At 43.4% G+C, this 27,884-nt stretch overlaps 1 protein-coding gene across 1 annotated transcript in view; it reads right to left on the minus strand.

The window, feature by feature from the left end:
* The window catches only part of LOC126175672 (cytochrome P450 6k1-like), a 90,812-nt gene that overhangs the window by 10,881 nt on the left and 52,047 nt on the right, over positions 1 to 27,884 (minus strand). Inside the window, exons 3-4 of the mRNA XM_049922596.1 lie at positions 11,437 to 11,677; positions 6,063 to 6,284 (exon numbers count right to left, since the gene is read on the minus strand). Coding sequence (XP_049778553.1) covers positions 6,063 to 6,284; positions 11,437 to 11,677 — 463 coding nt within the window. The remainder of the gene's footprint in view (positions 1 to 6,062; positions 6,285 to 11,436; positions 11,678 to 27,884) is intronic.

Below are 27,884 nucleotides of genomic sequence, written 5' to 3' on the forward strand. Positions count from 1 at the left end.
ACAGAGCGCCACTAATCGTCATATGCCAGCGGGGAAAATATGCCAGAAAGGTAAGACCAACTATCACGAAACTGAAGGATGAACTCACAGAATATAAAGAAGGGATGTTTAAGGTAGACCTTCTTAGACAATATATCGTCAAAATGCTATACTAAGCTAGGCTCCACGGTAAATGTAACATGGAAATGACAGAAGATCTCGCAACTATGTATTGACTATTGGAAGAAAGTATTTTGGAAGCAGCAAGATATGACTTCGGAGGGGATGTAAGAAGAAATTTGTAGGAGAGTTTGCCAATGACGTAGAAGACATGAATCAAGAAAAGAAAAAAAAAAGCATGTGTTAAGCGGTTAAGTGAGAAGACGTCAGAATCAAGAGACTTATATGTCAAGATCAGATAATAGGTTAAAATGAGGATGAGGATTTAGAGGAATGAACATCGGAACAGTATGTGCGGGAAACACAGTAAACGATATAATAAGTCTACTGAAGCATGGAAGCATGTCAAGGAGTTTAAGAACATTATATCAAATTTCCTGCTCAAGAATAGGTAAGACATCATTCAACGTCATTGCAGGAAAATAGTTTGGACTAAAAGAGAGAAGAAGTGAAGGTCTTAGAAGAAAATAATATAGAAATAGAGGGGGAGGATGCGAAAGCAGCACTGTCTAAAACAAAAGTAAATAAAGGCCCAGGACCAGCAAATATACGAACGGAATTTCTGAAGTAGGGAGGAAATGTAGAGGTAAGACATCTGCAGAAATGTTTTGGGTAAATTGAGGGGGCAACAGATGCACTTAGGGAGTGGAATTTATCATATATCTCCTAAATATATAAAAAAAAAGGTGGCAAGAGAGTACGTACAAATTATGGAGGAATAGGTGTCCCAGCAGCAGCTAGGCTTTTCTCCAGTATTGTAAGTAAAGAAATAGAAGAAGTTGCGTTGCCTTTAAGTGAACAGCAAACTGTTTTTACGAAAGGACGATCGTGTCTTGATGACATTCACTGTGTCAGACAGTTATTGGAAAAATACAGAAATAAAAATAAAAGCATGTGACTGTGACCCTAGGGTGAAATTATGGGAAACAATGAGACGTATTAACGTGAGAGAAAAATGGATTAACCTGGTTAAAAAGGTATGCAAGAACACAAAAGGTGTGATTAAAAAGGGGAAACAAGTTTACCCGAATTATTGTCGTTGACAAAGGTCTAAAACAAGGTTGTGGAATGTCACCGATTTTGCTTGATATTTATTTAGAACATGCACTGAATGGCTGAAGCAGGAAATGCTCAGGCACGGGAATAATGACTGGTGATGATACCCTTCACTCTCTTTTATTTGCGAACGGCCAGGTAATATTCTCTGAAGTTGAAGAGGACATGGAATACAAGCTGGAAAGCTTAAAGAGGAGTATAGCAAATGGTGTTCGGTAATAAATATCGACAGTATTTGGTGGGATCTGATACAGAGGAAGAACAAAGAAAATACAGTATTCGGCACGACACTAAGACATATTTCATAGTGTGATAGAGAACATAGTTCTATATGAAGCTGAGATGAGGTCTCAAACAAGGGAAGTTAGGGAAAAAATTGCTACAGCGGTGCTGGACTGTCTGCAGTTGACAAGGCAAGATAGGATACGAAATGAGCAGGCATGAAGGCGAAAGGAGACAACGTGTTCCATTGTAAACACTTGGAGAATAGAGCGATTCAGCGGTACGGCCAAACAGTGAACGCCTTAAATATTAGACTCTCTTAGTGAAACTGAAGTTTTATGGAACTGATGACTTTGCACACAGCTGGTTTGAATCACACTTAGAAAAAAAAAAAGAAAAACAGAATGCAAAGTTTGTGATGAATAATTTAGACAACATCGGGAAGCTAGTAAATATTACTGACTGGGACTAAAAACAATCTCAAAGGGAGTCCCAGGGGGTTTAATTTTGGATGCACTCCTATTCCTTGTATATGTGAATGACCTTCCACTTAACATTCAACAAGCAAAATTTGTACTTCTTGCAGACAATACGAGTGTTATAATAAATCGCTTTAAAGAGGAAGCAACAGAAGAGTTCGTAATGGTATTTTCCAAAGATTCTCTAAAACTGGACTCTCCCTAACTTTTAAAAGAAGACACATTACATTCAGTTCCATACAACAAATGGAGTCATACCAACACTTGATTATCACTTGATCAGGAGTCAGCAAATAGGGCAGAATGCTCCACATATCATTTTTTCATACTTATGAAAACTTGAACTGGACGAAGCATATTAGTGAGCTTCTCAAATAATTTGGTTCAGCTACTTTTTCTCTTCGCATAATTGCTGAGCTTGGAAACAAACGAATCAACTTCCTGACATATTTTTCAATTTCCATTCAATAATGTCATACGGAATAATTTTCTGCGATAAATCATCACCTAGAAGGAAAGTACTGATTGTACAAAAGCGAGCAGTAACAATAATATGCGGTGTTCACCCACGGACTTCATGTAGATACCTAAGCATTTTCATTGCGCCGTCACACTACATACTCGTATATTAGCTAACGACATTCTTCATAAATAATGCATCCATAATTTGAGAAGAATAACGATGTACATACCTACCACACTAGGGGGAAAATGACCTATATTACCCACGGTTAAAGCCCCACTGTTAAAGCTGTCAGTGGCTAAGAGAGGAGTTTAATGAAATTTTTGATCATTGGCCCAACAACGTAAAAGCTGAGAGCTAGCGAAGCAAATTTTAAATATAATTTAAAATTATTCCCCCTGGATAAGTCCTTCTATTCCATTGTTGAATTTTTACTTATAAACCGGTATCCAGGAAAAAATTAAAAATTAAATTTCAGGTGTAGCTGCATGAGTAGATCTAAAAAGAATAGTGTGTTCATATATATTAACATTAATCATGTACACACATCTTGTAAACTGACTCGTTCCTCGTCATTTCGAGAAAAGAATCGTTCAAATGATTTATGGAACACGTAACTAACTAACTAACTAGGTCGCCGAGAAAGATTTGAAACTGGGAGCCACCCGGAAGAAGAATGGGAGAAAAGACGACGCTAAGATGGAAAATACACACAGGAAGAAATGGAAGACAGAAATATAGTGCCGGATGATTGGAACAAATAAGGCACGTGGAGAAGAAGAGTCCAAACCGATTAGGGAATACAAGTCAGACTTAGCTAGTAATGAGTGAATACATCGGAGAGGACATTTCAAAAGGAATGTTAATAAATCCTACACATACATTTACACATGTACTTTGTAAGCCAACATACAGTGCATGGCGAAGGGTACCTTGTACGAATACAAGTCATTTCCTTCACCACTCTATACACAAATGCAGCCAAGGAAAAAAATGAAATGATCGTATGGCATTGTTGGCCGGGATGTGCCATTCGGGTTTGGCTGCCAAGGGCAAGTGCTATTTCATTCGGCGCCACATTGGGAAACTTGCGGCCGATGAGAGGATGAAATGATGAGGACAGCACAACACCCAGTCCACACGCGGAGAAAATCTCCGGCCCGGCCGGGAATCGAACCCGGGCCTAGTGCATGGGAGGTAAGCACGTTACCACCCAGCTAAGCAGGCGGACGGGACCAAGGAAAAACGACTACACTGAGGTGACAAAAGTCATGGCATAGTGATAGACACACATGCAGATGCCAGTAGTACCACGTACACAAGGTATGAAAGACCAATGTCCGCAGCCGTGGTCGTGCGGTAGCGTTCTCGCTTCCCGCGCCCGGGTTCCCTGGTTCGATTCCCGGCGGGGTCAGGGATTTTCTCTGCCTCGTGATGACTGGGTGTTGTGTGATGTCCTTAGGTTAGTTAGGTTTAAGTAGTTCTAAGTTCTAGGGGACTGATGACCATAGATGTTAAGTCCCATAGTGCTCAGAGCCATTTGAACCATTTTTTTGAAAGAGCAATGCACTGAGGGTGCACTCTGCTCAGGTAATTCATGTGGAAAGGTTTCCAGGTGATTATGGACGCACGACTTCGATCGCGGAATGGTAGTTGTAGCTTGACGCATGGGGCAGTCCATTTCGGAAATTTTTAGGGAATTCAATATTCCGACATCCACAGTGTCAAGATCGTGACGAGTATAACAAATTTCGGACATTACCTCTCACCGCGGCCATCGTAGTGGCCAAGGGCCTTCACTGAACGACCGAGAGGAGTGGCGTTTGCATGGAGTGTCAGTGCTAACAGACATGCAACACTGCGTGAAATAACCGCAGAAATCAATGTGGGACGGACGACGGACGTACCCGTTAGGACAGTGCGGCTTAATTTGGTCCGGACTATGGCATCAAACGACTTACACGAGTGCCTTTGCTAACAGCACGACATCGGCTGCTGCTCCTTCGTTACCACATCGGTTGGATCCTAGATGACTGGAAAGTAGTGGCCTGGTCAGATGAGTTCCGATGTCAGTTGGTGGTATGGTTCGAGGGTGGCACAGGCCCCGCGAAACCATGGACCCAAGTTGTCAACAAGGCACAGTGCAAACTGTTGGCGGCTCCATAATACTGTGAGCTGTGTTTACATGGAGTAGACTGTATCCTCTGGACCAACTGAACCGTTCATAGACTGAAAATGGTTATGTTCTGCTACTTGGAGACCATTTGGAATTTCCGTGGATGACAACGCGCCATGACACTGTGCCACAATTGTTCACGATTTGTTCAAAGAACATTCTGGACAATTCGAGCGAGTGATTTGGCTACCCAGGTCCCCTGACATGAATACCATCTAACATTCATGGGACGTAGTTGAGAGGTCAGTTCGTGTACAAAATCCTGCACAGGCAACATTTCCTCAGTTATGGGCGGCTACAGAGGCAGTAAGGCTCAATGTTTCTGAAGGGACTTCCAACGACTTGTTGAGTCCATGTCACGTCGAGCTGCTACACTATGCCAGGCCAAAGGAGGTCCGACACGACGTTACGTGGTATCCCGCGACCTCTGTCACCTCAGAGTGCATCGTTTCGTAGGAGCCCTAATTTCTTTTATCTTGTATGTTGGTGGCGGTAGCACCGTTCGGCAGTCTTTTGCCAATGTTCATTCTCTAAAGTTTCTCAATAGTATTTCGCGGAAAGAACGTCTTCTTGAGTTCACGGGAAGTTCTGTAACTCTCGTGTCTTGATGTAACACACCCTAACAAACATTGCAGTACACCTTAGAATGCTTCAAGTCTTCCTTTAACCTTAACTGATTGGAGTCCCAAACACTCGATCAATACCCAAGAATTGGTCACACAAGTGTTCTGTACGCAGTCTTCTTTATAGATGATCTGCACTTTCTTAGAACCCTCCCAATAAACTGAAGAGAACAATTGGCCTTCCCTAAGAGCAACCTTACGTACTCGTTCCACTTCATGGGTCTGTCCAACGTTATGCTTAGTTATTTAATCGACGTGACTGTGTCGAGTAAAACACCCTTAATACTGTATTCGAACATTTTAGAATTGTTTTTCCAACTCGACACATTAACATACATTTTCTCATATTTAGACCAAACTTCCATCCATAACATAAAGAGGAAATTTTATCCAAGTCATCCAACGTGCTCCTAGGCTAAACGACGACACTTTGCCGTACACAACAGCGTCGTCTGTAAACAGACACAAATTGCTGCTTTCCCTGCCCGTCAGGTCGTCTTTTATATGGAGAACAAGAGCAGTCTTATCACACTTCCTTCCCTGAGTCTATCGTGACGATAACTTTGTTTCCGAAGAATACACGCTGCTCTGGACAACGAACTGGGTACTCTTACTTTAAATCGTATATCGTATATCTGACAATATATTCCGTATGCTCAGACCTTTGTTAATAGTCTGCAGTGAGGCACTGTGTCAAACGGTATCCAGAAATTAAGACTTTATACACTCTGAACGTTGCCCTTCATGCAAAGTTCGAACGATATCGTAAATGAATTCAGTTTATTTTAGGTACCTTTATTATTTTCAAGCGCCTCATTAACAAGTAAGACTTTTGGCCCCAGCACATTTATGTAGGTCGAGATTGGTAGAGAACAGCCACTGACCTGCAATCAGCATGTCCAAGTAGGTCATCTCCTGAATCGCCTCGTAGGTCACCTCTCCCCCGTGGCGGGTGAGCATCGCGTCCACCTCCTTGCGGGCAAGCGTCTGCATCGCTGGATTGAGGGACAGCTCGTGCAGACAGAAGCTCATGGCCGACGAAGTCATCTCGAAGCCCATCGTGAACGCCATCATCATCTGCGCCACCACCAGGTTGTCTGTCACCTCTGCAACAACAGCATAACCTCTAGTAACCTCTTGCATCACACATGAGACGTCTGTTGAAATTACATTCATATGTTGTGTTTCGTACAAACGTCGACTGTATCTTATTTGTAACATCTTACATAAAGATCATGTTAGCTATTTATCATTCTAATAATAACTGCTAGTTGTGAGAATCAACCAGGAAAAAAGTCATCTCCTTGCACTCTAGTAAGACTTCAAAAACGAAATATATTTTATTTGTTCCAAAATCAGTGTTTAAATCTGGTTAACAATTCCCTTATACCAGTCCTACTGGATAAAATAATCTGCAAATAAAATTTAATTCCTCAAAGTCGTGTTTTCTTAGGTGTATGAGGATGTACAGAAAAGTAGTGCCTCCGAATTTTTTACATGAAAACTCTTAAAGCTTTTTAAATAAAACAAACGTTATGAACGTTCTATATCTTTATTTTACATGTCTACATATTTATTTCTCAAACTAGCTTAGCGCCCGCTGCTCCGTTCGCGTAGACTGTAAGCCATGCAAAGATTTTTTTTTATTATTTAATCGAATTCTTATGTTGTTCACAAACTGCAACATCTTCTAACCTTTTCACGCCATATAAGCATGGCCTTTTCCGAATGTCTGACCAAAAAGCAGTTCTGATAGCTGGAGTCCAAAGGTTTTGTTAATCATGCGTTTTGCGTTCTTGAGTAGGTATTTCTATAGCAGCTTTCATTCCCTAAAAATATTTCTTTATCTCTAACCGAGAAGCAAAATTCTAATTTTCGTAAATTTAGCTTTAAAATTTTCTTAAAAATTTTCATCATATATTACACTCCCTTAGGGGTTGAGTTTCCAGAAAAACTGGAACACATTTTTTTTTAATTTCTAACCGAGAAGTCAAATACCAGTTGTCATTGATGTGGCCTCAAAAATCCTTTAGTAGTTCTTTGGTAATTATTTATTTTCAAAACAACTTCCACCCACTATTTTACCACTTTTGTGGTTGAACTTCCAAAAATGCTGAAACACGTATTTTTAGTAGTTCTTTGGTAATTATTTATTTTCAAAATAACTTCCACCCACTATTTTACCACCTTTGTGGTTGAATTTCTAAAACTGCTGAAACATTATCTTTAGTAGTTCTTTGGTAATTATTTATTTTCAAAACAACTTTCACCCACTATTTTACCACTTTTGTGGATGAATTTCCAAAAATTGTGAAATTCGTATTTTTAGTTGTTCCTTGGTAATTTTTTATTTTCAAAACAACATCCACCCACTATTTTTTCCACCTTAGTGGCTGACTTCCAAAAATGTTGACAAGTTTTTTTTTTCTGACTGAGAAATCAAATACCAGTTTTCGTATTTCTAGCTTCAAAATTCCCTTAATAGCGACATATTTTCAAAAAGCCTTTTATGACCTATTTCACCATCTTAGGAGTTGAATTTTGGACAATCCGTTCTTAAACGATGCCTATAGTGTAAGATCCACAACCTCTCCAAATTTCAAGTTTATATCCTTAGCGGTTTGGGCTGGGCGATGATGGGTCAGTCAGTCAGGACATTTGCCTATTATACGAGAGAAGAAGAAGACGAAGCAGAAGAAGGCAGTGCTTTATTACTATCTAAGCGAGGTGCCGGGATGTGCTCTTTAAGTTTCGGAAACAGATGAAAATCGGATGGGGCCACGTCGGGACCGTATGGAGAATGATAGATGACAGTGAACGCAAGGTGTGGGATTGTTGTAGATGTCGCAGCACTAGTATGTGGTTCAAATGGCTCTGAGCACTATGGGACTTAACATATGAGGTCATCAGTTCCCTAGAACTTAGAACTACTTAAACCTAACTAACCTAAGGACATCACACACATCCATGCCCGAGGCAGGATTCGAACCTGCGACCGTAGCAGTCCCGCGGTTCCGGACTGAAGCGCCTAGAACCGCACGGCCACCACGGCCGGCACTCGTATGTGGTCTGGCATGTCACGCAGAGGGAGAGTGTGCTCCACGTATGGGACGAACTCTGAATTCGAAACTCGATTACCGCACGCTGTTAATCACAAACCTACGTAGTTACGTTACACACGGCCATGTCACATGCTACAATTCGAAGCTTTCGACCGCCAAAAAGCTGCACATAAGTAAACATGAAGAATAAAGAGGAAGAATCTTAATAGCGTTTGTTCTATTTAAAAAGTTTTCACATATAACATTCGGAGGCATTACTTTTCAACACGCTCTCGCGTATTTGATCTGCTGAGTCACAGCGACCACATCTCATCTCGTACACCAGTGAGCAGCTAAAAGACAGTACCATCTTATCCTGTCCATTCTTGTATATCTCATTTAATAATCATTTCAAAATATCCAACACATTGTGCACAATTAAAAGTTTCGGGAAGTATATTAAAAAAGTAAATTGATTTATTACTTTCTATTCTGTTTGATGCAGAAACTGCACAGCTCTTAGGAGTACTATCTCATGCTAACAATTCCAACAGTAGTGTCAACAGGAAAGACAAGGAGTAAAAAAAAAAAAAAAAAAACCAAAATCACAATGACTATAGGCCATACCTTTCTTCCAAGAGAGCTAGTCTCGTCAGGTGTTCTGTAAAGTTTGGAAGATACTAGATGAGGTACTGGCGGAAATAAATCTAGGCCAGATTGTGAGCCACGCTTCGATTGGTCAGTCGGTAGGGCACTTACCCGCAGAAGACGAAGGTCCCACTTTCGAGTCCCGGTATAGTACACAGTTTTAACTCGCCACGAAGTTTAAAACCATCACGCATACAGCTGCAGAGTGAAAATTCATTCTGGAAATAATTCCTCAGCCTTCCATAGGTGCTAGGCTCGCTAAGTATGGCAGTGAACTTCAGTGAAGTTTGGAAAGTAGGAGGTGAGGTAGTGGCGAAAGTAAAACTTTCAGGGCGGGTTGTTAGTCGTACTTGGATAGCTCAGTCGATAGATGACTTTCCAGCCAAAGGCAGACGTCCCAAGTTCGAGTTCCGGTCCGGCATACAGTTTTAATCTTCCAGGCAATTTAATATCAGCACACATTCCGCTGCAGAGTAAAAGTTCGTTTTGGATTATCCTACCTTTGCTAAGATAGCTTTAAACACCTGTAGTCATAAACACTGTAACACTGGTTGCTCAAAGCATTTGTGTTCTCTGCAACCGAATACTCCTACCACGTCTGAACACTAGAGGGAACTTGATGTTATCGTGGACGAAACATGCCACATAACACCTGGATATATGAAACTTCCACTTGGGTCTACTAATGGATTGATATCCAAGTAATCAGGTAATGTGTTACACAAGCAAGGTTCTAAGAAATACACTCCTGGAAATGGAAAAAAGAACACATTGACACCGGTGTGTCAGACCCACCATACTTGCTCCGGACACTGCGAGAGGGCTGTACAAGCAATGATCACACGCACGGCACAGCGGACACACCAGGAACCGCGGTGTTGGCCGTCGAATGGCGCTAGCTGCGCAGCATTTGTGCACCGCCGCCGTCAGTGTCAGCCAGTTTGCCGTGCCATACGGAACTCCATCGCAGTCTTTAACACTGGTAGCATGCCGCGACAGCGTGGACGTGAACCGTATGTGCAGTTGACGGACTTTGAGCGAGGGCGTATAGTGGGCATGCGGGAGGCCGGGTGGACGTACCGCCGAATTGCTCAACACGTGGGGCGTGAGGTCTCCACAGTACATCGATGTTGTCGCCAGTGGTCGGCGGAAGGTGCACGTGCCCGTCGACCTGGGACCGGACCGCAGCGACGCACGGATGCACGCCAAGACCGTAGGATCCTACGCAGTGCCGTAGGGGACCGCACCGCCACTTCCCAGCAAATTAGGGACACTGTTGCTCCTGGGGTATCGGCGAGGACCATTCGCAACCGTCTCCATGAAGCTGGGCTACGGTCCCGCACACCGTTAGGCCGTCTTCCGCTCACGCCCCAACATCGTGCAGCCCGCCTCCAGTGGTGTCGCGACAGGCGTGAATGGAGGGACGAATGGAGACGTGTCGTCTTCAGCGATGAGATTCGCTTCTGCCTTGTGCCTATGATGGTCGTATGCGTGTTTGGCGCCGTGCAGGTGAGCGCCACAATCAGGACTGCATACGACCGAGGCACACAGGGCCAACACCCGGCATCATGGTGTGGGGAGCGATCTCCTACACTGGCCGTACACCACTGGTGATCGTCGAGGGGGACACTGAATAGTGCACGGTACATCCAAACCGTCATCGAACCCATCGTTCTACCATTCCTAGACCGGCAAGGGAACTTGCTGTTCCAACAGGACAATGCACGTCCGCATGTATCCCGTGCCACCCAACGTGCTCTAGAAGGTGTAAGTCAACTACCCTGGCCAGCAAGATCTCCGGATCTGTCCCCCATTGAGCATGTTTGGGACTGGATGAAGCGTCGTCTCACGCGGTCTGCACGTCCAGCACGAACGCTGGTCCAACTGAGGCGCCAGAAGGAAATGGCATGGCAAGCCGTTCCACAGGACTACATCCAGCATCTCTACGATCGTCTCCATGGGAGAATAGCAGCCTGCATTGCTGCGAAAGGTGGATATACACTGTACTAGCGCCGACATTGTGCATGCTCTGTTGCCTGTGTCTATGTGCCTGTGGTTCTGTTAGTGTGATCATGTGATGTATCTGACCCCAGGAATGTGTCAATAAAGTTTCCCCTTCCTGGGACAATGAATTCACGGTGTTCTTATTTCAGTTTCCAGGAGTGTATGTCAAGCTTTAATTGTCAGCCGACCGCGGTGGTCTAGCGGTTCAGGCGCTCAGTCCGGAACCGCGCGACTGCTACGGTCGCAGGTTCGAATCCTGCCTCGGGCATGGATGTGTGTGATGTCCTTAGGTTAGTTAGGTTTAAGTAGTTCTAAGTTCTAGGGGACTGATGACCACAGAAGTTAAGTCCCATAGTGCTCAGAGCCATTTGAATCATTTTGTTTTTTAATTGTCAGCTTCATCGATTGGAGATATGCTTTTCCGGAACGCTGTTCATATGAATTTTTATGTTTGTTACTACATGAAGAACCCAATTTATTGTCCTGTATTTTCGATATACATAGTTAGCCAATTCCCTTATACACAGTCAGCACCCTAAAAACTATCTCCGCTGCTTGTACTCACCTATCGCCTCGCCGTTTTTTCCAGATATGATACCGCCGTCTTTCAGTTCCAGCATTAGTTGAACCAAATCCTCCCGATGGATGTTGTTCTTCTTCCTGTAATCTATAGTTTCCATGACTATCCGGTCGAAAAACTCTCTCACTGTGGTGCTGAAGAATTTAACGCCAAAGAAAGATCCGATTCTCGGCAACGTCAAGACTAACAGTGCACTGGAAGCCTTTTTCTTCGTATTCGGAAGAATCTGCGAAGAAGAGAAAAGTAGTGTGAGTGTCCCAGAATAAAGAACGAACAGGATCATCTGTGGCGGGTTTCAGGAACCATAGGGATGTACAATTGTTACTTCTGTGTATAGAGAAAATATTAGAAATAGAGGCTTTCGGGCAAGTGTTGTACTTACAGGACTAGATGCAAGTGTTACCGACATGCATGAGAAAATAAAAATCGAACTTTCTCACTCAGTGATTCGCATAAATTAGGTTACACATTCTTACGTTACAGGGTGTATTCCTTTATACAGGGTGAAGAAAACTGTTCCCACTTCGATTTCACAGCGCGATTCCTAGCACACTAGCAATGCAAAAAGAAGCCCCGTAAAAAGTTTTATCCTGTGCATGTTTCCGGCAGAAAAGTAACATAAATGGCAATTTGGTAGGGCCATAATCATATGCATGACCAGAAGGTTCATTTAAAACGGCGTAGCAGAGCTGTCAGTCGATATTAGTGTCGCACCATAGGAGGGTCACTACAAGAGTTCTGCATACTGAGCATGCGCGACTGTTTACGGTGGTGCGATTAAGTTGAAATTCATATCAGTCGTGAGCGAGACTTTCGGAGTGATCGTCACATACGAGGTGCAACAATACAGTAATGAGACTGATTTTCTTTGCAAGATGTGGCAACCCTGCAGGCTTGCGTAGGCACAATATCTTTGACTTGGTCTATAAGCTGGTTCTAGTCCAAGCGGCACAACGATGCAACTGCTCAGTCGTGAGTTGTGCTGTAATAAGTTAACACGTGTTTGTGTCTCTCGTCACGGAAATGGAACCGCATAATATTGCTCAACGGTATGCCATTTCTTTTTGCGTTAAATTGGGTGAAAACGCGACGACAACTTATGGTAAGCTTCAGAAGGCTTGTGGAAAGGAGGTTAGGTCAAGAGCTCAAGTTTTTCGTTGGCATAAAATGTGTAGTGAAGGCAGAACGAATGTTGAAGATGAAGATCGCAGTGGACGACCATCAACCTCACAGATGGATGTGAACTTGGCCAGGGTACGTTAACTCGTACAATCTGCCTCCTGGACAAACAGTTAACCAATATTTTAGAAAGACTTCGTAAAAGACTTCTTCGTGTCCGTGCCAACATTGCTGATAATTGGATTCTGCATCATGATAATGCGCCATCCCATACTGCTCTGTCAGTACATCAAATTTTTAACCTCAAAACAAATTTCAGTACTACTACAGCCACCTTATTCACCAGATATCTCTCCATACGACTTTTTTCTATTTCCAAGAGTCAAAATGGCGGTCAAGGGACACCATTTTCAAACAACACAAGGTGTCCAAAAAGCTGTGACGAGAGTCTTGGAGGATATTACACAAGATGAGTTCCAGAAATGTTACCATCAATGGCAGAAGCGCTGGAAAAAGTGTGTGCAATCAGAAGGGAACTACTTTGAAGGAGACAACACTAATCTTGATTAAAACGGTAAGCAACATTTTTCTTCACAGCAGTCTCATTACTTTATTGTCGCACCACCGGATTACACAAGGCGACCATCGTTCCTACATCAAAATCGAATCCCTACGTGGAAAGAGCCCAACGAACATTTACACCACTTTGAGACAGGTATGTGGGAATAAGTGTAGTGGACCGCAGCGCAGTATCGCAGTGGTCTGCCTGTTTCCGTGAAGTGTAGTCATGGGCTGTGCGGCTGGTCCTGGCGGTGGTTCGAGTCCTCCCTCGGGCATGGGTGTGTGTGTTTGTGCTTAGGATAATTTAGGTTAAGTAGTGTGTAAGCTTAGGGACTGATGGCCTTAGCAGCTACGTCCCATAAGGTTTCACACACATTTAAAAATTTTTTGTTTCCGTGAAGGTCGGGTAAGCACTGAGGACGACCCAAGAAGTGGAAGTTCATCAACTGCAACAGAGTGACCCTCTCCACTTATTGTTAATGATATTTTGAGGGAGTATTCGACGAACAACCTGTGAGGAAATTGCATATAGGCCTGAATGTCTGTCACTTCAGCATACATAATCATAACTGAAAAGTTACAGAACTGAAAAGTTGCTGCCAGATGGGTTCCGCATGATGTGTGAGTGAAGAGCAGGAAGCAGGTCGTAAAAGAATTGCTTCAACATTATCGAACAGAACGGAGAACAGTTTCTGAAAAGGTTTGTTGCACTTGATGAAACCTGGGTATGAGATTTTGAGCCAGGACTGAAGTTTCTTAAATGGAAAAGTTAGATTCTCCACGACCGATAAAATTCCGCCTCCAACAATCAAAAGTTAAACTGATGATCTATGCCTTTGACACGAATGGAGTCAAAGCTACAAATAATCTGTCATAGGGGGCGTCTGTAAGAGGCGCGTACTACAAGCTGATTTTACAAAATGTCAAAGAAGGCCTGACATGCTTGCAGCTGGTGTACTTTTGCACAATAATACAGGACCGCATATTGCCCTACGAGTGAGAGAAACGCTAGATAAATATACTTCCCCACCCACCATACATCCTGATATGAACCCACCACACTATGATTTGTTTTCCAAGTTAAAGGAGCAACTCCGTATAAAAGCTTTCTTGCAGTTGTTAAACCTTCCAGTGAGGTGACCCGAGTATAATGACAGCACAAAAATGAAGGTGCCCTATACGGAATATAGGAGTTGATAAAACTTAGAGAAGTTGTCATAAGCTAGAATGGAGATTATGTTGAAGGCCTGTAAAGGTATTTTTTTAAATAAATTATTTTCTTCAATTCTATCTTACAGTATGCAGAACTTTTGAAATAACTTCCGCACAATCAAAATAATATCGAAACCGCGAATCAGATACTTCTAGATTACGTACAACATAAAGCAGAGCAATCAGGCGATACTCTCATGACAGCAATGGGACTTGATTGAGAAGGCTGAGATACAGAAGTAACTGCAATTTTGGATCACTGCAAATCCGAGCGATGTAGCGTCATTCAACTTCAAAAAATATGTCGCGCCATTCGTGCTTCCTTCAGAACGCAAAACACGAACGCCTTCGATAGATTGCGAAAGGCGACAACAACATATTCACAAGACTCCAGAATGTTGCAGCGATCTTACCATAAGCGAAAAGTTTTGCGAGAGAATTTTTGGCAGAGATGGTTTCTCACATTAACCATAGATACCTTTTTGAAGCATCATTTGTTGTTCTCGCTACACCGCAGAGCTGTAGGAGGCTAGGACCAAATACCCAGAGCACACATTGCAAGGCGATCTACCTAAGACAACAGAAATCACAGAAGACTTTATAACAATGTAAGTATTCAAGACGCTCCACCCCTAATACGTATCCCCACCCACTTCTACAAGGCGATCTACCTATGATAACAGAAATCACAGACGACTTTATAACTAAGCAGCTGTTCAAGATAAATGATAATTAATTGAAACCCTCAGCTGCCGACAGGTGTTATTGATATACCTCGACGGGGACAGCTGAGGGTTTCAATTAATTATCATTTATTCTAGGGCAGCAGCACGGTCATCAGTGGTACCTGTTCTTTCGATAACAGTTACTATCTTCATATACATAGTTAAAGGCTACCCAGCCATTGACCTTCGGCTGTGCGAATGCGCACAGGTTGCCCGAACTCTTACGGGAATCGTCACCTTAGTGTGCGTTAGTAATGACTGGATGGGTAAATAACTATTAAGTACATTACGTATGTGGACAGTTTGGGATGTGGGGCTCACGGGGAGCGTGCAAGGGATAAGTCCTTGCAATTAATTACCTTTATTCTAGGGAAGTTGCACGGTCATCAATGGTACCTGTACTTTCAAGAATAGTTACTATCTTCATATATAAACTGTTCAAGATGCTCCACCCCTAACACGTATCCCTATCCACATCTACAGCTTTGCAGTAGGATCTGCCGGCCTCTATACGACACTATCTCGAGATTACAAAAGTCGTAGGATACCTCCTAACATCGTGCTGGACCTCCTTTTGTCCGGTGTAGTGCAGCAACCCAACATGGCATGGTCTCAACAAGTCGTTGCAAGTACTCTGCAGAAACATTGAGCCATGCTGGTCTGTAGCCATCATAGCTACGGAAATGTTGCCTGTGAAGGATTTTGTGCACGAACTGACCTCTCGATTATGTCCCATAAATGCTAGATGGGATTCATGTCAGGGGATGTCCGCCCCCGGTAGCTAAGTGGCCAGCGTGACAGAATGTCAGTCCTAAGGACCCGGGCTCGATTCCCGGCTGGGTCGGAGATTTTCTCTGCCCAGGGACTGGGTGTTGTGTTGTCCTAATCATCATCATTTTCATCCCCATCCATGCACAAGTCACCGAAGTGGCGTCAAATCGTAAGACTTGCACCCGGCAAACGGTCTACCCGACGGGAGGCCCTAGTGAGACGATATTTTATTTATGTCAGGAGATCTAGGTGGCCAAATAATTCGCTCGAATGGTCCCGAATGTTCTTCAAACCATTCACGAACAACTGTGGGCCGGTGACATGACGCATTGTCATCCACAAAAATTTCATCGTTGAATGGCTACAGATGTTTTCCATGTAGCCAAACACAACCATTTCTAGTCAATGATCGGTTCAGTTGCACCAGAGGACCCAGTCTATTCCATGCAAACACGGCCCACACCATTATGGAGCCACCACCAGCTTGTACTGTGCCTTGTTGACAACTTGGGTTCCTGGCTTTGTGCGTCTGCCCTCACTCGAACCTTACCATCAGCTATTACCGACTGATCCCGGACTCAACCGACCAGGCCAGTCGTCTAGAGTCTAACCGAGGCTGTTCCAGCTCGTCGGCTCCATTGTGAGCCACGGAGCGCTCCTGCTCCAGGGAGCCGTGTCGCTCGCTGTGACCATTCTAGTGGGCCTGCACGCTGGCACGTGGCACTTCTGGCTGAGGCAGGTGGCAAGGCGAGCGTTTTGATGTGCCATCTGCATCTTACAGGATCGACAACCTCATACTCTTAGCTAGTGGTGACATGCTACACCAGGAAATACGATGTTCAGAAAATAAATAAGAAACAACAGTTTTCCAAGAAATTTCATACTAAATTTATTGGGCCTCTGTAGCTTGACATTTTCTTTTCATTACAAGATCGGAAATATCGGGCGTCAAAGTGTTCGCAGCGTTAATGCGGAGGATGGCCTTCGTTGTTGCATCCTGAAGAAACGATCGTTCCTTACTTTTTACTCTTTTCATAGCCGAGAAAAGCTGCTCACAACAATACGTAGATCCAAACATGCACAGGAGCTGAGCGGCATTGTAGTGAAGCATGGGAAACTTTTTTGCTGTAAGGAGCAATACCATCGTGACAAATCCAGCGTGTTGTAGTACCTCTCTTTCAGCAAAGTTGAATTTTGCAAATCAATAATCTCCAATTGAAGTGACGATGACAAGTCATGGGGGAAACTGAAAAAGGAGTGCTGAACACCTTAAGTTCGATTTCCAAACTAGTGAGGTCTCGGAATCGTGTTTCAAACGACGTGATGAGCTGCTTTAACTTTGCTTGGTAATCGCCGAAAGTAGTACCTTCAGGTAGTTTTAAAGAAACAAGACGATTGAAGAACGTTAAATGTCCATTACTCATCTGCCTCTCAAATAAACGTAACTTTTCCATGAACGCTTTGATCTGGTCGTGCATGTCAACGATTAGCTGCCCTTTGCCCTGTAATGACAGATTTAAATTATTCAGAGGCATAGTTATGTCAGATAGGAACGCCAAGTCTGATATCCATTTTATACCTTTCACACAACGCATTTCTTCCCCTTTCATTTCGAGAAAAAGGGATATTTCCTCACGAATGGTTAAGAAAACATCAAGAACTTTTCCCCGACTTAGCCAACGAACTGTGCTGTGGTGAGGTATATCCCCACACTTCGCTTCCATATCTTTCAGGAATCCTTTGAATTGGCGATGATTCATACCGTGACGCCGCACAAAATGCACACACTTCACGACATCTTTCTTTGCGCCACCTAGCTCTACTGTTCCAGCACGCAGTGCCTCTTGGTGAATAAAACAATGAAGAGTCAAAATGTCTTCCCCGAATTCGTCCCTGAGTTTAGTTTTCAAACAAGAAGCAAAATCTTGGTGACGCTTTCTACCTGATCGTAGTGCGCTGCGTGAAGGTGTATAATGTCGTTGTATATTGTACTTCTTCGCAGAATTAAATACTTTATGACATACAAGACACTGTGGACGACCATCCCTCTCAATGAATAGAAAGGTATCCTCCAATAGAGGTACAGGGCTCCCGTGGTTAGTCATAGCTGTCATTGCACACGGATTATTGCGTCAGTTGGGACTGCATGCGGCCAGGGGGCAGTGAGTTCGCTTTCCCCCTCCACGTGGGCTCCGAGCTACCGCAGTGAGCGCTCCGGAGCGCTCCGGCTCCCTGGAGCTCGGTTGGAACAGCCTGGTCCAACTGATGTGGTCACGAGCCCAGGAGAGGCGCTGCAGGCGATGTCGTGCTGTTGGCAAAGGCACTCGCATCGATCATCTGCTGCCATAGCTCATTAACGCTAAATTTCGCCGCACTGTCCTAACGGATACCTTCGCTGTACGTCCCACATTGATTTCTGCGACTGTTTTCGCAATGTTGCTTCTCTGTTTGCACTGACAACGCTATGCAACCGCTGCTGCTCTCCGTCGTCAAGTAAAGGCCGTCGGCCACTGGGTTGTCTGTGGTGAAAGATAATGCCTGAAATTTGTCATTCTCGGCACTCTCTTGACACTGTGGAACTCGGAATATCGAATTCTCTAACTATTTTTGAAGTGGAATGTTCTGTGCATCTAGCTCCAACTAACATTCCACAATCAAAGTACATTAAATCCCGTCGTACGGCAACAATCATGTCGGTCACCTTTTTCACATGCATCACCTGACTACAAATGACAGCTCCGCCAATGCACTGCTTTTTTATACTTTGTGTACTCGATACTACCGCCATCTGTATATATACATACCGCTACCCCATGACTATCGTCACTTTAGTGTACATTCCTTATATGAGGACACCAGACTTTCATTTGTTTCCCAAACTCAATGGAAAACGTTTGATGCAACTGATGAACGCGAACAATTAGACATCTGAACAATGAAGGTGCCTTATCGGGAATACAGAAGTTGCTAAAATGTTTGGAAGTTCTCACAAGCAAGAATGGAGATTACATTGAAAGCCTGAAAAAGTATTTTGAAAAACAAATTCTTTTCTTATAGTCTATCTTACAGTGTGCTGAACTTCACCCTCGTCTGAAATCGAGTCATATTATTCTAGAGTACGTACAACATAAAGTGGAGCATGAATGAATCAGCAGTTTTAACACTCAAGCGGCACTCTAATGATAGCAAAAGGCGGACATACAGAAACAGCTGCACTTCCGGATTGCGCAAATCCAGGCGATACACAGTATCATCATTCAACCGGGAAAAAGATGTCGTGCAGTTCGTTCGGCCGCAAAACGAAAGAGGCATCTACAGGTTGAAACAGCAAGAACTATACATTCACTAGACTCCAGAATATTGCAGCGGTCTACCCGTTAGCGAAAAGTCTTGCGAGAGAGTTTCTGGCAGCGGCGAGTTGGCACATTAAGCATATGAACATCTTGAGGGTAGTTTTCGCTGTCATCGATACAACTGTGAGCCGTACAAGATTACTACTAAATAAATACCCAGAGTATCCGTTGCTAGGCGACTACCTAAGATATCAGAAACCACAGAGGATTTTGTAACTAAGCAACGAGACAAAAAACGGATTTACGTAGGTGCTCCTTCGTTGGAATAAAGGAGTGAAAATCATTTGAAGCTAGATCAGTGCTGTACGGTGAGCGCTTCATCAGCTTTAAGCCAATATTCTGAATGCACTGGATCGTTTTCTGCTGTATGATGCTGGAAATTATCCTCAAGCAAAATTATAGCTTTTCTCTACCTTGGGATGTCAGATTTCATTTCCCACAGAAACGATTACTATTTGTTGTAACAGCGAGCGGAACAGGCGCGGGACTGAAGTGACGGAAAACGCGGCGGGACCCACAGAGCGGCCCGCGAACAACAACACAACGGAAGAGGACGGACACGACCAACAAAGGACAGAACGAACAACAACAAAATCGAAACAACAGAGTAACAAGAAAACCTAACAACCACGTCCACTCGTACACAGAACAAGAAAGTAAGTAATCTGTCTAAGGCGAGGCGATGAGTCCAAAGACGTACGCAATGTTAGACTGGCTGGCTGAGCTTTTTTTTTTTTTCGTTATTGTCATTTCGCACCTCATACAAGGTGGGCTGGCAGCGGAAAATTTTACTCCGCTCTTCAGCCACAAGCAGTACAATAAGAGAGAAAACGAATGAAGACAGAAAAGTAACATAATGGTGGTTAAAAAACAAGAGTTACAGTAATTAAAAAAACTTGAAGCCGTTCACACTCGACGAAAAACAAGAAAACTGGGGGCGCTGTGCACAAACACTGATGATTTAGACGACACACGTGAACGAAGGAGCGTGGGCGACGAAAAACACTGAATCACAAACACGACGCACACACACTAAACCGATGGCGATGATCTCTGGCCCGCAAATGTCCACTTAACGTGTGTGAATCCGGGGAGGGTGGGGGAGGGAGAGGGGGGAGCAGAGATGCCAAAGGCAGAGGAGATGGATGGAGGAATGAAGGGATGGGGGATAGCAGAGGCCTGGGGAAGGAGGGGGGAGGAAGGGATGAGGGAGGGAAGGGAGAGAGAATGGAGAGAGGGTGCCCTGAGGAAAAAACACAGGAAGTGGGAGGGGAGGATCAAAGTTGATAGCAAAGGGAGATGGAGGGGAGGAGGGCATCATTAGGGAGGGAGAGATGGCGAAAGCCACCTTGGGAGAGGGTAAGGAGGGTGGTGAGATGGAGAGCAGGTGGGACATAAAATACAGGTGCGGCAGCAGACGTGGGTGGGAGAGGATGTGAGAGACAAGAGGGTGAGGGGGATCTAGTTTACAGGAGATGTAGAGAATCCGTATCCATTCTAGGAAAAGGAGGAGCTGGGGGAATGGAATAAGGTCATACAGGATCCGCGTGGGGGGAGGGGAGACGGATGCGATAGGTGAGGCGAAGAGCATGGCGTTCGAGGATTTGAAGGGATTTGTAAAAGGTAGGAGGGGCAGATACCCAGGCAGGGTGGGCGTAGCAGAGGATAGGGCGGATGAGGGATTTATAGGTGTGGAGGATGGTGGAGGGGTCCAGACCCCATGTACAGCCAGAAAGGAGCTTGAGGAGATGGAGTTGGGAGCGTGTCTTAGCTTGGATTGTCCGGAGATGAGGGGTCCAGGAGAGGCGACGGTCAAGGGTGACGTCAAGGTACTTAAGGGCGGGGGTGAGGGCGATAGAATGGCCATAGATGGTGCCATAGAGGTCGAGGAGGCGGAAGGAAGGGGTGGTTTTGCCTAGAATGATCGCCTGGGTTTTGGAAGGATTAACCTTAAGCAACCATTGGTTGCACCAGGTGGTGACCGGTCAAGATGGGATTGGAGAAGGTGTTGGGAGCTCTGCAGGGTGGAGGCGAGGGCAAGGAAGGCGGTGTCATCGGCAAACTGGAGTAGGTGGACGGGGGGTGATGGCGGCGGCATGTCCGCCATCTACAAAAGGTACAGAAGGGGGGAGTGGACGGAGCCTTGGGGCACACCGGCAGAGGGAAAAAAGGTGTAGGAATCCGTGTTATGGATGGTGACGTAGGAAGGACGGTGGGAGAGAAAGGAGCCGATCAGACGGACGTAGTTAATGGGAAGGGCGAAGGTTTGGAGCTTGAAGAGGAAACATGGTCATAGGCGCGTACGAGGTCGAGGGAGAGGAAGATAGCAGAGTAACGGGAATTGAGCTGTTCAGAGAGGAGATGAGTGAGGTGAGGGAGAAGGTCATCGGTAGAGAAGGATGGCCGAAAGCCACACTGGGTAACGGGAAGGAGGCGGTGCTGGCGGAGATGCTGGTGGATGTGTCAGATAAGGATGGATTCCAGGACCTTGCTGAAGACGAGGTAAGGCTGATGGGACGGTAGGAGGAGACAGCGGACGGCAGTTTTTCGGGTTTAAGGAACATCAGGATGCGGGAGGTTTTCCACAGGTCAGGGTAGTAGCTGGTGGACAGGACTACATTATAGAGCATGGTCAGGGTGGAGAGGAAGGAGGCAGGAGCTTCACGAAGGTGGCGCAGGTGACACGATCGTGACCGGGAGCGGTGTTGCGTTTCGTGCGGAATGTAGCGATGATATCCTGAGTAGTGAAGGGGGCATTGAGTTCGGTGTGTGCTCCTGGAAACCAGGAGCGAGGGGAGGGACAGAGGTGTCAGTTCGATCGCCGACATCTGGGAAGAGAAAGTAGCTGGCTGAGCGAGAGGCAGGTGCTTAAGTACTCTATCGGGGACGAAGCTATTGGCCACTGGAACCACGTGTTTTACTGTGGCGCCCTCACACTAACTGTGGGCCAGGAGGCGCGCGCCGCCACAGCTTACGGCGCGATGGTGCAGAGATCTCTAGGGGTCTTCGACGTCCATGACGTGTGGTGTGGACTCAAATTCCGCGGCGCGCGGGACCAGATTATTATTTATTTGACTTTCAGATGATTACAGTTCCGACTTAGCAGTTGCTATTTACGAACCAGTAGGAACAGTTAACTCCGAGTGTCTGCATAATACTTTCAGTCTTAGTGACTAAATCATAAACTGCCAAGAAACAGGAAAGTTATGTAGCTGCATTTTATTAGGTATAGGACATCAAAGTGCCACACGACTTACTAAAATTTAGCAAAACTGTGTATCATCAGTGTTAATAAATGCTATTAGTAATTATTATTGTTATTATTATTAGTCGCAAAGATCCTACAGTGAAAGATGTTAAGTAAAGATGGTTCATTTTCCGTTCTTCTTGTTCTTCTGGTTCTTTTTATTTACCCACCAGCTTTTCATTGTTTGCGAGAATTTAGCTGTTCTTTCTTCGCTCCATTTTGTTCCGGTTCTTCGGGCTTTTGTCTCTGGTTAACCTCCCGTTTTTCTACTTTTATTCTAAAATTGTGCCTTTGGTCTATTTCTTCTTTCGTGATTTTGGCTACTTCCAAATCTTTTTTAAAATTCTGAATCCATTCCCCTTCATTAGCGAGAGAATCTACATATTTCACTATTCTTTTTGTTAGTCTGTGTTCGGGAAGCCTCATTATAAGGTCACAGAATTTGAGGCGTCTTTTCCTTATGTCTGTCTCTATGTTAGAATATTCTTCAATTTTGGACGTTTTCTGTAATCTGTATCCATTTTCGGTCCATCTTGGTCCCAAAATTTTCCTAATTATTTTTCTTTCTTCTTTCTTTAGGTTTTCTATAGCAGTTTTCTTGTTTAGTGCCGAAGTTTCGCTGGCATGTAACATTGATGATTTAATTACTGTTTTGTAATGTCTAATTTTGGCATTTAAAGATAAGCATTTTTTTATTACAGAGGTTTTGCACTAATCCTCAACCTTTATGAGCTTTTTGTATTCTTTCTTGTTGTGCATATTTTTGAGAGATAATTTCTCCTAGATATTTAAAGTGTGATACTCTGTTAATTTCTTCATATTTGGTTTGTAATTTGAAAATTTCTAAAATTGTTGTTGTAAACACTGTCTTTTCAAATGATATCTGTAGGCCGACTTTCTCTTCGCATTCTTTTTGAGTTTCTAGCTGTTTTATAGCCATCTCTCAAGAATCTGCCATTATTGTGAGATGGTCCTCAAAAGCTAAGTAGAGGATACGTAGCTCTTTTTTTTTTTTCCTAATGAAATTGGTTTCCAGCAATTTTCTTCTTCAAGTTTCTTTTCCAATTCTTCCATGACTCTATCTAGAACTACATAGAACAACAAAGGCGATAACCTATGACCTTGTCTAATCCCAGTATTTATCTCGAATGGTTTTGAAAGTTTTCCGATAAATTTCACTTTGGATGTTCCATTTGTTAATGTTTGCTGAATGATTTTCTGTATTTTCCGATCTAGTCCTTTTTCTTCAAGAATCTTAAATAATGTGAGTCTGTGGACGAAGTCATAGGCCTTTTTGAAGGCGACTTGCCTCGCATCTTCCTTATTCTTGTGTTGAATTATAGGTTCAAAATTTGCTGTGGGCACTATTAGTTTGGCCTGAAACCAGCTTGAAAATCTGAGATTTTAGGTTCTAGCAGTTATTGTGCTCTTTCAAGAATACAAGCTGACAATATCTTTTTTATATGTGACAGGGAGTAGAGAAATTCCTCTGTAATTATTCACATCATGTTTGTTCCCTTTTTTATGTAATGGGTGTATTAAGGCACACTTCCAATCTTCTGGGATTTCTTCGGTGACCCACACATTTTGAATAATTCTTACTAGCTCCTTTCTTGAATTAGTCCCTAGACTTTTGAGAAATTCGGCTACAATTCCATCCTCCCCAGAGGCTTTGTCATTTTTAAGTTTGTTTATGTGTTTGATTATTTCTTCTTCTGTTGGCGGTGTAGAATCTTTTTGTTGCGGGGCTTTGGTGTTGAATATTGGGAAGGTTTCTGTTGGTTCTGGACAGTTTAGTAGTTTTTCAAAATATTCTGCTAGTACTTCACAATTTTCTTCATCGCTTAGTGCTAAATTCCCATCTGGTTTTCGGAAGCAAAGATCTAATTTGGTTTTCGAATGTCTTGTATAAACCATGTGTATTATAATTTTTAAAATCTGTTTCTATTGATTCTAGTTGCTGGATTACATATTTTCTCTTCTCGTGTGTGATAATTTTATTCGAAACCTTTCGTGTTTCTAGAAAGTTTTGGTGATTCTCCTCATTTTATTCGAGTTGTATTTTGCGAAGGCTTTTTGCGTAGTTCAACTGCATTTGCACATTCCATATTCCATCATGGATGTTTGGGTTTGTTTTGTAACGGTTTTTGTTCCTTGGCTGTTTCCGTGATTTTTGTCTTGAATTTCCCAGTTGTTTGCAGGAGAATTTTCCCATTTTTCTATTGTTTCTGATTTTGTTAGTTTTTGTAGATTAAATTTTGGAACTACCGGCTGTGTTGGTGGTGTTTTTCGTCGTATGGTGAACTGTCCTCGAAGCCTCGTGGGTAGAGATCAGAGTCGATATTTGTGTGGTTCTTAAGTTGGATATCTCTGATCTCTTTTTGGAAGTCATAAGAGATGGCTACATGGTTTATCTGAAATTCTCCAAGATGGCCTATAGGGGATCTCCACGTTTTCTGTTTCTAGGTTTCTTATTGAAGGAAGCTGTGCTGATTTTCATGTTGAACTGTTGGCAGATCTGGATTAGTCTCTTACCGTTTTTGTTGGTCATTCTGTGCGCTGGGTATAGGCCAACTGTCTTCCTATTTTTTTTTTCTTTGACAATCTGTGCGTTGAAGTCTCCAGTAAGTATATTCATGTCATTTCTTGGTATTTTAGAGATTCCAAGTTCTAATCGTTCCCAGAATTTATCTACATCTTCTTGGTTCTTCCTATTTTGAATGTTGCAAGATGCATGAACATTAATTAGAGTATAGTTTTTATTCTGATTTTTAAATTTAAGAAACATTAGTCTTTTGTTAATGGTTCTTACACACTTTGTAGATTTAACAGCGGATTATTCAACAATAAAGGCCACATCAAGCATGTTTACCCCTCTGCCAATTTTCGTATCAGTTCTCCTTTTGAAGAATCAAAAGATTTTGTAAAAGCCTTGTCTCTTGTAATGCTAGGATTTGGATTTTCAGTTTCTTTAATTCTTCGGTTACTGTATGTAATTTTCCTGGTTATATCACTGTCTGTATGTTTATTGTTCCAAAAAAAATTTTTTTTTTTTTTGGAAAGTTTTCCAGAGTGCCCCGCCTCACTCACAAATAGTGTAGGCCCGATCTCCCCAGGATCCGAACGACCGGTTGCCACCTTTTCACTAGACTGGTGGATTTTACCACCTGGGGTAATTTTGTTGTTTCGTACATGAACCAAGATTTTATTTGTAATTCATAGTTTTGTCTGGCATGTGCCAGTTGATAGGACCGAAGTTTTGTAGCCCTGAATCATGACTCAGCCGCCACTGACATGTGAAACAGACCCTGTCGGGCACCGCCACTAACGTGTGGAGCCGTCGTGCCCTTTGGTACTAGTTTTGGTCCACCCCGGGTTTTTTATTTCCCCGGTACGCAGCAAATTTGGTGAGCATCCTCCTGTCCGACACCTGGGGAGGCGCCCGGTAGGAGTCTAGTAACTCCCGCGGCTCCAGACGGCATCATGCTGAGAGCCAGTCGCCCTTCAAGCGTTTTAATACAAGTGCTGTACGTACTGTGAAAATGAACAGGCTCCGACTGTTTTCCTGCAATGTGCTCTTCTTCTAGCTCAGTGCTTGGATATTTGTTATAACAATTTTTTTGGCCAAAAGTATCCAAATAATCTGATGATGCCACACATCACTGTAATGTCGGTACCTCACATGCAAGATACACATCATCATCACATCACATCAATGTTTATAATTTCTCAATGCTCAGATATAACAAATTGTTTCTGGCTGAATAGTATCTGAATGATCTGACGTAACGCAAGTGTCATGTCGGTGTAACATCGATGTCTCACATGCAACACACACATTGGTATAATGTGATTCCACTGTCCATAATTAATTTAGTGCTCAAAAGTGCCTGTATTATTTGTCAGGCACGTGCTGTTGCTCTCCATTTGAAACTGCAGCTCTGTAGTGAGGGGATCAAGTGCTGTAGTGAGAAGCAGAGTAAAAAAATGGCGATGGGGGATGGGGGGATGGGTGGGTAAGATACTTTTACAGTATAAAATAATGACGTCATAGCCTAGTCTGCAAAATGTTAGTTGAGTGGCACCAAAGCCAGAAATTGGTAGTATTGGCTGTACAATAGACAAATTGACAAAAAATTTAAAGTTTGGTAGGAGGTCAAATCCAAAACTTGGTAAATTGGCTGCATAATTGGTCAACTGGCGTCACGGTACTGCAACTATACCACATTGACACTAAAACTGTGTCACAAATGCGCCTCATATGCACCACACATACATCGTACGTACTCTGTGGTAAGTATTTCGACAGTGTAAAAAATAAAGACGTCATACTGTAGTTCGTAAAAGATGTTAGTTGAGTGGTGCCACATCTGGCAATTGGTAAAATTGGAGACTTGTAGGTTGCCAAGTCGTAAATTGGTAGGAAAGACCAAAAATTCAGACGTACCGTCCAAGAAAATAATTGCCATATGTGTAAATACATGCAGTCGTGCTGAACTTAAAGACGCAAATTACGCATTATCAACTGCAACAGATAGATTGCGCCTCTGGCGTATATAAGTTAAGAGGAATGTACTATGAATCTACACAACTATGTATTTGCACAACAGCGTAAATATAGAGTAAGTGCATCAGTGCCTGTAACCTTCCTGTACGTAAGTGTGTAAGTGTTAAATCTATCAAGTCCGTAGCGGCTGAGTTTATGAACGGTATTCGGATGTATGTGTTCACACGTGTTGGACTCCCTGCAATACAGGTTGATTTTAAAGGCTTATGGAAGACAGCTGTTTATGAAATACTGTGCTACAACACAATTTTTGTAAATAAATGTATATACAGGGTGTTTCGCAATTCATGTTAAAAAAAATGGCTCGGAGCACTATGGGATTTAACATCTATGGTCATCAGTCCCCTAGAACTTAGAACTACTTAAACCTAACTAACCTAAGGACAGCACACAACACCCAGTCATCACGAGACAGAGAAAATTCCTGACCCCGCCAGGAATCGAACCCGGGAACCCGGGCGCGGGAAGCGAGAACGCTACCGCACGACCACGAGCTGCGGACAATTCATGTTAAACACATCTAGAGTTTGTAGAGGGGACTTAGTATTTCAAGTTGTACGCAAGAAACCACGTCCAGAAACGTCATCCAATGGCACTACAGAGTGTCAAAGTTATAGGCGCCGGCACCGGTAAATGTAGGTACAGGGTGGTCGATCTGAAGCTTCGGATGAGATTATCTTGAAAACTACTCATCGGGTAAAATTAGTGGGTAAGACAAGTTGGTAATCTCAAAGCGGGACATCAAATGATACTACACGTGACCTCCAGCCCCCACCCCCTTGGATGCGGCGGGGGGGCAACTTTTAAATTTTAAATGGAAACACCCATTTTTCATTGCAGATTCGGATTCTCCATAAAAAAGTAATCAAATTTTGTCT

Source organism: Schistocerca cancellata, chromosome 3, assembly GCF_023864275.1.
Source record: "Schistocerca cancellata isolate TAMUIC-IGC-003103 chromosome 3, iqSchCanc2.1, whole genome shotgun sequence".
NCBI classification, from domain to species: domain Eukaryota; kingdom Metazoa; phylum Arthropoda; class Insecta; order Orthoptera; family Acrididae; genus Schistocerca; species Schistocerca cancellata.